The sequence below is a fragment of the Haliotis asinina genome, chromosome 16 (genome assembly GCF_037392515.1).
Source record: "Haliotis asinina isolate JCU_RB_2024 chromosome 16, JCU_Hal_asi_v2, whole genome shotgun sequence".
Taxonomy (NCBI): domain Eukaryota; kingdom Metazoa; phylum Mollusca; class Gastropoda; order Lepetellida; family Haliotidae; genus Haliotis; species Haliotis asinina.
The window spans coordinates 12,619,163-12,629,682 of record NC_090295.1 but is presented as its reverse complement, the minus strand read 5'-3'; the positions used below and the strand labels follow the sequence as shown (position 1 = coordinate 12,629,682).

The 10,520-nt window shown below is 37.2% G+C and overlaps 1 protein-coding gene across 1 annotated transcript; it reads left to right on the top strand.

Annotated features, from left to right (window-relative positions):
* Positions 1-5,209: 5,209 nt before the first annotated feature.
* Positions 5,210-7,853, top strand: LOC137268336 (uncharacterized). The gene is made up of 3 exons (XM_067802889.1): positions 5,210-5,268; positions 6,192-6,325; positions 6,695-7,853. Exons 2-3 carry the CDS (start codon positions 6,192-6,194, stop codon positions 7,572-7,574), a joined length of 1,014 nt encoding a protein of 337 aa, XP_067658990.1. The 5' UTR covers positions 5,210-5,268; the 3' UTR covers positions 7,575-7,853.
* The last annotated feature ends 2,667 nt before the right edge of the window (positions 7,854-10,520 follow it).

The following is a 10,520-nucleotide window of genomic DNA, read 5'->3' as shown; positions in this document are numbered from 1 at the left end:
ACAAGGTCATTAATGTATATTAAGAATAATAGAGGCCCTAAACCTGAACCCTGAGGAACTCCTGCCAACACAGGAATATATTTAGAGTTATATCCATTTATAAGTACCTTCTGGACTCTGTTACTTAAATAACTACTTAGCCATACTATCACTTTACCACTAATTCCAAATGTCTGTAATTTGTTTAAAAGTCGCCTATGCCATACTTTGTCAAATGCTTTACTTATATCACAGAACACTGCTCTTACTTCTTTACCTTTATCCAAAGCACTTGCAATAAAATTGTACAAATCCATTAACTGATAAGCCGTAGAATCACCAGGAATAAATTCAGATTGCATTGTACTAATGATATTATTATCTCTAAAATAATTAAACAAGTATTTAGGGACACACTTTCCGAAAACTTTAGATACGCAACTGCAAAGGGCAACAGGTCAGTAGTTGCCACATTCATTTACTGAACCCTTCTTGTGTAGAGGAATTACCGATACCTTTTTCCAAAAACCGCTGTGTGAAGAGATTTGTTAAAAATCTCACACTGGGGAAATGATAATTTAATAGCACTGAGCTTAAGAAAGGTATTTCCAATTCCATCTGGGCCAATAGCATTTCTAGTGTTAAGAGGAAGCAATATGTCTTGGACATCGCGCTGTGATAACTCAATACAGTCTAATCTACTTTGTGTTATCATAACTGGGAGAGGAAGCGGTCGATCCGGATCTGGGACAGTAGATTGACTCGCAAAAAAATTCTTTAAGATGTTTGCTATTGATTCTGGATCCTCATATGTTACATTTTCGTGTGATATAGGTGCAAAGGATATACATGTTTCCTTTCTTCTAAGATAAGATTTTATCAGACGCCACCATGTCTTACTATCACAATTATCATTGATAATATTGTCTAATTTCTGAAAATATAATTCTTTTGATTTCCTTACAGCTGATACCACTTTATTTCTTAAATTCCTAAACAATTTCCAGTCAGTGGAAGAATTTCTTCGTTTGGCGAGCTTATGTTTGCGGTTACGTTTACGAATTAGTTTTCGTATTTCAGCTGTCATCCATGGTTTTCTCTGTTTCTAACTGTTACAGTTTCTTTCTCTTGAAACATGAGGTTTGTGATTTGCAGCTTTTCAAAATAACGAAGACTGGACAATGGTCACTACATACGGGGTCAGTCACACCAGAAGAACAAACATCATTATAGCTTGAGACAAAGATTAGATCAATTAATGTTCTAGAGTGTTCCGTGATCCTAGTAGATTCAGATATAATTTGTGTAAGGCCGTAAGTTGCTTGTAAATACTCTATACGTTGTTTATGACAAGTGAGATAGTCAATATTAAAATCTCCTACAATAATCACGTCTAAATCCAAGTCTGCTACATTACCCATCAACATGTCAATTAAAATCCCAATATGCATTGCTCTTATCAGCACGATAGAAAGTGCCAACTAGACGGTGCTTATTTTTACTTAAAAATTTCACCCAGACTGCCTCTAGACCCACTACCGATAAAGTGATCATATGTTTACAAAGAAGGTGTTTACTGACGTAAATAGCAACCCCACCTCCCCTTGTGGATCTATCCTCTCTAAGTGGTTTGTGAAAACCTGGTATTAAGATATCATCATCTGAAATACCAGAATGTAACCAGGTTTCTGTAATACAAATTACATCACAGCCTTTGAATTCTATTCCTATAATATTAACTTTTTCTCTTAGACAGCGTACATTTAAATGTACTACGTTCCAGTTTGATTGACTGAATAGCGAAGGTCCCGGATTTGGGTGAACATCACCACAACAAATCAAAAGCATGATGGAAAACTGAATACCCCTTACACCAAGTATAAAGGTGAACATTACAAGGAAATAAGTATTTAGATCTAATTTGTTTGTTTGTTTGTTTTTTTTTGGTTTTTTTTGAAGAATTGGAAAATTTACAGTGGAATACCCCGATTCTCTGTCGATATTGTACTAGGTCAACTCCCATCAAAAAAGTCTACATGAACAATATGGACAGAGAGCCTAGGCATACGAAATGTGTGATTGTATATATTTACAGACTTACAATAAAGGAAAACATTCACAGTGTTCACCGCTTTAGAGTGTCTAATGCTTGGGAATGTTGAATTCATAATGTGATTGCCTGTGGTTTTCAAATAAAAAGAACACGTGATATGTAGAATGCCGTATTCGTTAGAGATTAGTTTTGATAGTAAGAAAAGAACGTAAGAATAAAACACAAAAACGAATCCCGACATTTTTGAGGGGATGAGACAATGGCACGTCAGTCTTGGCCATAGATAGATCAAACAAGAAGAGCATATATCAACTGGAAACTAATGCAATACAAAGAGAGCAAGAGTCGTGCTCTCAATGGTTTAGGGAGAATGTGAATTAGAAATAACTAGATATGAAGAGCCAGTAGACTTGACTCTTCGTAATCATTTGAACTAGTTGACCGTCTCGAGTTGGTTGAACAGACGAGAAGCATACAAAACACAAACACGCTAAAGTCAAGCAAATCTCTGCTAAACACGGGGATAAAAACTGTCACAATATTTGTGACAATACATGTGGAGGAATATTTCACATTTTTCAAAATGCGGAAAAGTCAGAAACATTAAAACGAAGTCAAAATAGAAACAATGTCCATTTCGTGTCTATAGTGCGGTTGAACTATATTTGACACGTCTCCCGCTGGGTCAGCTTGTTCTGCCCACCGATTGGTTGGCGTCGTGCGCAAGCTAAGAGGTAACCAATCGCCCTGGGTCACATGACCCGTGTTTGATCATTCAGCCAATGACTGTCTACACACCAATGTTTACAAAACATACGACACGTGCTGACACAGAAGTTGTCTGTACGTTGTACGATGTAACAACTCACATGCTGTTTTCCTCCTCGCTATCCACATCGGTAAACTCCACTGATCCTTGAGGGCCCTGCCATAGTTTCAGCCGTATTTTGAGCCTCAAGGATTCTATCAGTTTGTCAAACTGATACCTTTTGGTTATGAGCGATACCTGGCCATCCAGTCTTTTAACGAAGATTATCCCGTCTCTCACCCACGTTCCTGCCAACCTTCTAGCAGCAACGGGATTCCTGGCATCTGCTGCTATCCTGGACCTCTCCTTTGTGAGATCGTCATTGATGTACACTTTACCCTGCCCAGGTCTCCCCTTGAGTTTTGATAGGTTTTCATAGTTTCCCGTTTCTTCCGATCTGACAGAAACTTTACGATGATTGGTCTTGGTCGACCTCTGTATTTCGATGGATCGCCGGTTCTATGACTCCTTTCGATATCTTTCAGGGTCAGTTTAACACCAATGTCGCTTGCAAGTTTTATGACGATGTCATCTGTATTTTCCCCTTCAGTTTCCTGCACACCGAAAACTTGCACATTATTCCGACGACTGTACTGGTAAATGCCGCCTATAATTGGGAATCTTTAGATCAGAAACTTTTTCTTCCAAATTTTTTATTTTATTTTTATTTTCCATTTGCAATTCAAACACAGCCTTCAGTTTTGCATCAAGGCTATCATTTATCTGGGGTAAAACAGTACTAGCAACTGCTTCTGCAACCTTCCCTAGCACTTGAGGGGAGTTTAATTCGATAATCTGGGGGACCAAATTTGGGCCAGACATAGATAAATCTTCTAATGGGAGAAATATGGAAAAGTCAGAAAAGGATCGAGTTCGTTTTGAAATTGAAAAAGAGATATCAAATTGGGGTGAAACTGGGGAACTTTGCCGGCGCTTTGAATGGCTTGGGGTTTTCGACATGGAATTCTGTATTATGCCTCAATTCAATTTTTGGTTTTCCAAAAGTTGTTCACAAACAGTCTTAGTAATATCAACACATGATAATACAGGTGGCTTTTGCTCACTTTGAGTTCTTTATCAGTCCTATAATCCGATCACGTCCGAGTAATAAGTATGGCGTTCTGGAAATATAAGAATGATTTACCATCCCTTGACCATGCATCAACTGCCGCCTCCTAAAATCCACTGACCCTTGTAGATGTAACAGTGTAGTTACAAATAAATAGACTAAAGCGATTCAGCCTCTCTTGTCAGGGCTATCAGAATCATACAAAATCCAACTCTTAATGCTGAAAATATTTGAGGAATGTTTTAATGCAATATTACACTAGTGTAAGACGTCATCGTCACAATGCTAATGCCACTGTCGTAATGGTACTAGAGCTTGCTTGACTCGTGGAAAGCTGAGTCTTCACCCTGCAGGGAGTGAAGCCGCAGTTTCTAGTAATTTGTGTTCGAGGGTAATACACAGAATACGAAACTCGTTTTCATGAAATACTATTTTAATTTAACTGGCTTTCGCTCGTTTGATATCAAAACGAGGTGTGTGTGTGTGTGTGTGTGTGTGTGTGTGTGTGTGTGTGTGTGTGTGTGTGTGTGTGTGTGTGTGTGTGTGTGTGTGTGTGTGTGTGTGTGTGTGTGTGGATTCTGGGCAGGAAGTGACAGTGTTTTGACAGCTTTTCTTTCCTTAATTAAAACAGTTGGGGTTTCCTAATGAACTTTTATTGTCTCATGCTGAATCAGCAGAGGATGTTTATGTTAAAGAGGGACGGGCATTGGCGAGAGCCAGTGGCAACCGTTACATGATTATAAATATGTGTTAAAAGACATATATTAAATCACAATATATTATAGAGGATAAAAAAAGGAAAAATGCATTCGCACGCGCAAAACTCGTATGAATGTCACTGTATTCTAAAAAGCACAAATCCAGCAAAAATCCAAAAGCTTGCGAGTATGCAAATGCTTAAATTTACTAGTACACATGACAGACAAAATGCAATAAAATCTACCTAAATAACACTTAGCAGAGCATGTGCAAACATGTTTCCTCAAAGCGCAGTATAATCTCAACACACACACACACACACACACACACACACACACACTGTATTACAAGTGTTCGGTCCAGCTTTGCACGTTCCGTCAGAAGCATCTTTCATCTGTCAAATGTATCTTGAAGTGTATTTGAATCCATAGATTGGTATCATATCTATCTAAACACCACATTGTATTGTTACAAAATGCAACATGTAAAGATAACCGGTCCCTTAAAGCAGAGACCATATATTTGAGGGACGGCCCTCTAGCCGATGCGCAACAACATCAGTGCTACGGCTTGTTCTGCGCAGCCTATCCGGAAGCTGGCATAAACGTGCGATCACTTCACTGTCTTCAGTCACCGATTTCGCGTATTTCCATTGCAAAGGTAAGATTTGAATATTTTCATGTATTCCCATGCCTATACTTATATTTGCAATCGTGCATCTAAGGTTTATTAGGGGTGCTAAAGCATGCATGTGCCTTTGTATTTGATGAATACTGCCATGTGGGCTCGTTGTTCTGTGAGAACAATGGCGGAGGTGCAAAATCAGCGAAACTTCCGATTTTGATTTTCAATAACGGATACTAACTCTAAACACAAATACTTAGTTCCCCGAGTGTAATGAAAGAAAGTACGATGAAGATTAGTTTAGTGACATTAAAAAGTCTGTGGCGATTGCGTCATTCCTTATTTTGACTCCTGAATTACGACGAAATATGATGTTTTCCGAAATATTTACTCCAAAACACTTAGAATTTCGCACGCTTTCACAAGAATGGCTTATTACTAGCATATTTTAAAAACATTTGTGAACATTCACGGTGATTTCATCTTTTGCTTGGTACCAAATTTGTATGGCTACGATCGGTATTTTATTTTTTATGACTTTTGACGTAAACCCATATTTTCAGGGTGGACTGAACTTTCCAATCATCACGCAGCAGACGACATAACATTCATTTTGTTCGTTAATATCAGCCGAATATATATTTAGATCACTTTGCAAAAGTCTCATGCACCTAATCGTTTGAAAAAAATGCAAATGTTTCCATTATTGTTCACTGTAATGATTATCTTTGTGGAAAGGGTCTTTATTTATCATGTAAAAATTCTTAACAATATTGTTATATGTTATCTCTATTCTTACTACTGAAATTCAATTATGATTTGCATTACTATATATTATTTTATTGATATACAATACCAGCAGCCTGTCTTTATGCAACAACGAAAGTGAACTATGAAGTCATTCTTCAACATTTTATTTATGACACTATCTATATCATAAGGTATGATTTGTTTTGTAGATGCCCAGGAAAAAGAAAGTTGTTATTGGCAGTCGTCGGAAGGGCTATTCAAAGAGAGGTCCGAAACAACGTTCTTCTGCTCTCTCTGACCATTCCTATTCTTCAGTTCAGACAACTGTTCTTGATGATTGCAGGTAAGTATTAATGAAAACTGGAAATTCAGAAATGGTGTCCATTCTGGCTAGTGGTTTCTTTTTAAAAAGTGAGTGTTAATATTTTGTAGTTATGGTATTTATACATTTCATTGGTATTGCTGTTTCTGGTTCCTGCAGAAATAAGTTTAACTATCAAGGTAATTGTATAATCAAATTTAATATTGTTTCTTTTGTCATGTGAAAAAAAGGTACAATGTAAACTATTAAGTACATTATTCCAGTCTTGAGTAAGTAAGTAGACCATGTTTGAAAGAGCATTTGCAACCAACTATTGCATAATTTTAACAAGTGTTTAGAACAATACAAATTATTTTTTTTATTATTAATATGGTGTATCTCCATTTTCAGATCAAGAGATACACTGTGGGACAGAGCGTGGAAGTCCTTCTTCATTGCCCTCAGTGATGAACCTACAGATGACCCATGTCAAGAAGCAACAGACTCTGATGGTTGTTCTGCTGATGAATTCTTTGTTATTTTGGACAAAGTTCACCAGTATCATCCAGACAACAATGTGGATGAATTTGTTGTCATCCTACAGTACCACAGGTACCAGCAATATTTGAAAATGAAAAAGGAGCTGCTTCAACATGTAGATGAGCTTGGCAATTTTACAATTGCAAGAAACCAACGTGAAAACATTACAATTGTGCAGTTTTATGACAGTGACTTAGGCTCAGTCCAGCTTTCAGTAGTCATCAAGCCATCCTTTACAGCAACCATATATGCGCATCGACGTGACATTGGCCCAAATCATGAATTCTGGATTGGTTTGCCTACATTTTTCTCCACTCTTAGTGATGTGAAAAAACTTCTATCAAAACTGTCTACATACCATGTTTGTGTTGGCAATTACGAAGACAGATTTGCAGACATGGTTCCGGTTGGTGCGGGGATAAGTAAAGGAGCTATTTCAACAATATCTGCCTACAGAGAAGGAGATTTTGGAGCTAACATAAATGGAATTGCTTATACTTCCACCATCAGATCCATGAAGTGTCAGTTCCTGGTGTCTCAGAGAGACCGTTGTAGCCATTGCAGTAAATACAGAGCCACACTCCGAGCAAATGCCAGAAGAGATGCTGTCAAACAGAACTTTTCACAGATAAAGGTCATTGGTTCATCTGTGCTCCAACCGATATGTGGCAACATATCCAGCAAGAGGCCACATACTGCCATGACAGTTGATGATACAGCACTCCCTAGGCGCAAACAGAAGCGTGTGTAATGTGTTTTACTTGAATAATAAAAGGACAGACAAATGTATAATCTCAACGCTCCATCTCCCATACCACTGGCGTACCGCTCAGTAAAAGTATCTGTTGTAATTGTGGCACTGTAACTATTGACTCTTATATAGGAAGAACACAACACCAGACTGAAGGTTGAATTATTACATATCAATAATATGTAATTTATTTTATTGTTCATTTTTGAACAGATCATTGTATTATTTTATTACATGTTGCTGTTGAGTCAGTCTCACCTGGATTTTCATGTTTGTGCAAAATGTATACATACAAGCTTATTACAAATCAATGATATGTACTTTATTTCATTGTATTGTTTTATTACATATTGCTGATGAGTCATTCTAACCTAGATTTCCATGTGTGTGCAAAATGTGCACATACAAGATATTGTTATAATTAACCACACAGAGTAAATAGTCTCATAAAAGTGTTGCAGACTGATGCCTATGACTATTCTCACATTGATGATTACAGTAAATTGTCTCTTGATTTTAAGATTTTTTCTGAGTGACTGGCTGTTTTTCCCTTCACTAGTTTTTCTCCCGATTTTTTTCTCTTTCTGGTGTTGGCACTTCACAAACTTGGCCACAGCCCCACCACGCTCATTCAGGAACAAAGATATTAGACATTCTAACAGTTGTAACTTCAGTTTTTCTTCACACATGATTAACTTGTCCCAGTAGAACATGACCATGGGGTTAGTCAGAATAGTTTCTTTCAGTTTATCACATTGAAGTGAATGGGCACTAAGGTTGGACAGATCCACTTGACTCTTAACTACTGTTTCAACTGATCTCACAAGAAGAAAGCAACAATCACTAGGAAGTGTAAGGCCACCCTTGTTGATTTTTTTCTGTCCATCTTGAAAATGTCTGAATGTATCCTTCCTTTGATTCTCTTTTTGTATGAAAGGCCATCGATGAGAGCCTCTGTGTTTTGACCACCTATTGTTTTCTTTTTGAGCATAGCATGGACAATATATCCAGAAATATGAAAGAGCACAGCTTGGTCATTTCCACTGATATGGTTTGCTTGCTTCTCATCAGCTGTCTTCATTGATTCCGAAAGAAATTGAAAGAGGGTTTGAATGATACGGTCTAACAAACACTGGGTTAAAATGTGAATAAGTGTGATGTCATGGTCGCTGACATCCTGTATGCAGGTGTGCATGTTTGAAGTAAAATCTTCCTGGTTGCGCATCTGATGATACCTGCTCCAAAGTCCCTCTCGGTCACTTGAAAATGAACTCACATGGCCAAACCCCTTGAACACATGGCATAACTTTGGTGTCAAAATAGCTATAAAGTCGTTCATGGCATGAGAGTCTCTGCTGAGGGATTTTGCAATTTGAATCAGATCTTCACTAACTTTTGAACCTGACTTGGATGCATCCATCATAGGGTCGCAAATGCCTTTGGCACTCCATCCTTTAAAGCGTCCATCATTTGAGCTTCACTTGAAAGAGGCAAGACTGTTGAAGATTGTTTTTCATCGGGTTTGAAGCTGTGTTGCTTGTTGGTGGTGTTCTTCTGTCTGTGCTCATAAGCTGAAATCAGGAGGAGGATAGCTATATTTAATAATTTAACATGGGATAGACACCATGGGTAGAAATTATGGAAATGAAAATTTAGTGTACTATTCACTTCAATGATGTCTAGAATATCAGTTAACAACTTTATTTTAAGATTGTATACACTGTACAGATTTTGTATGATTTTATGTTTTACATGTACAGTCAGTCCTCAGTGGACAACACAACTATGCAGATTGTGTTGCAAGAATGTTATCAGTTTTCCTGGCATAATATGTTATATATTATATATATTCTTTGGTCTTAAGCTCAATTCCAATATCATTTTTAAGTTTCATTACAACGGTTGACTTTCATAAATTACATGTGAAACATTTATGAAAATTATGATCAAATGTACAATTCAAATTATGCATATCTAAGATATTGGTTTTAAAAAGTTATTTTAAGACTGTATGATTTTATGTTTTTCAGTTGCAATGTAAATGTTAAATGGACAACATGGCTATGCTGTTTGTGTTACACCAAGTTAAAACATTGGTACACTCTTTAGTCCTAGTCGCAAGTTCAGATTTTATTTACAACAGTTGACAATCGTATTTACAGTGTTACTGAGGATTTAATGAATGAATATCTAAATGGTTGAATTTAGTAATACATATAGATCTATAGAACTATTCTATAATAAATACTTGTACATATCAGAAAGTGTGATGTTGTGTCTTAATGGTATTGGCTGCAGTTTCATGCCAAGGTAAAGTTGACACTTTGACTGTTGAAGCAGTTCGTTTTACCTGAATACAATTATGCGAATTCTATGAGATTACAATCAGAGACTAACAGCCTCATTTAGTGAAACATCTTCCACTGCAAACGGATACTTGCAAATAAAACACAGATTGCGTGAATATACATTCGGTGAACATCAGGAATATTTGGAACAGTACTGTAAAACTGCTTCATCTGATTGGGTTATATTGGTTGGAATTCTGTGTAATAGTCAAACCTTTTCGATGGCATCGGATTTCAATTTTGGAAATTGTCTATAAATATTAGTAACACAATTAGTACTTTATATTCTGAACACATTAATATATATACACAATGTATGATGTACCGTACCTTTGATATCTGATCGGTCGCGGTTTTTCTTCATATGCCCTCGGAAACCTACAATAGTTTTGTAGGTGTTGTGGCACGCAGGACACTTGTAGACAGCCGTGGTAGTTTCTTTTCCTGTCTTTTTCTTTGACTGAAACTTCTTCGGAGATTCACCAGACGTCTTGGGAGAAGTAGCCGCACTGTCATTTCCATCACACTCAGTATCACTCGAAACACAAGCCTGGTCGTAGTCTGTAAATTCTCCAAGTAAAGTATCGAGGTCCAAGTC

Coding starts and splice junctions, on each gene's coding strand:
- LOC137268336 (XM_067802889.1), top strand. CDS start 6,192: ATGCCCAGGAAAAAGAAAGTTGTTATTGGCAGTCGTCGGAAGGGCTAT. Junction 6,326..6,694: donor ACTGTTCTTGATGATTGCAG/GTAAGTATTAAT, acceptor CTCCATTTTCAG/ATCAAGAGATACACTGTGGG.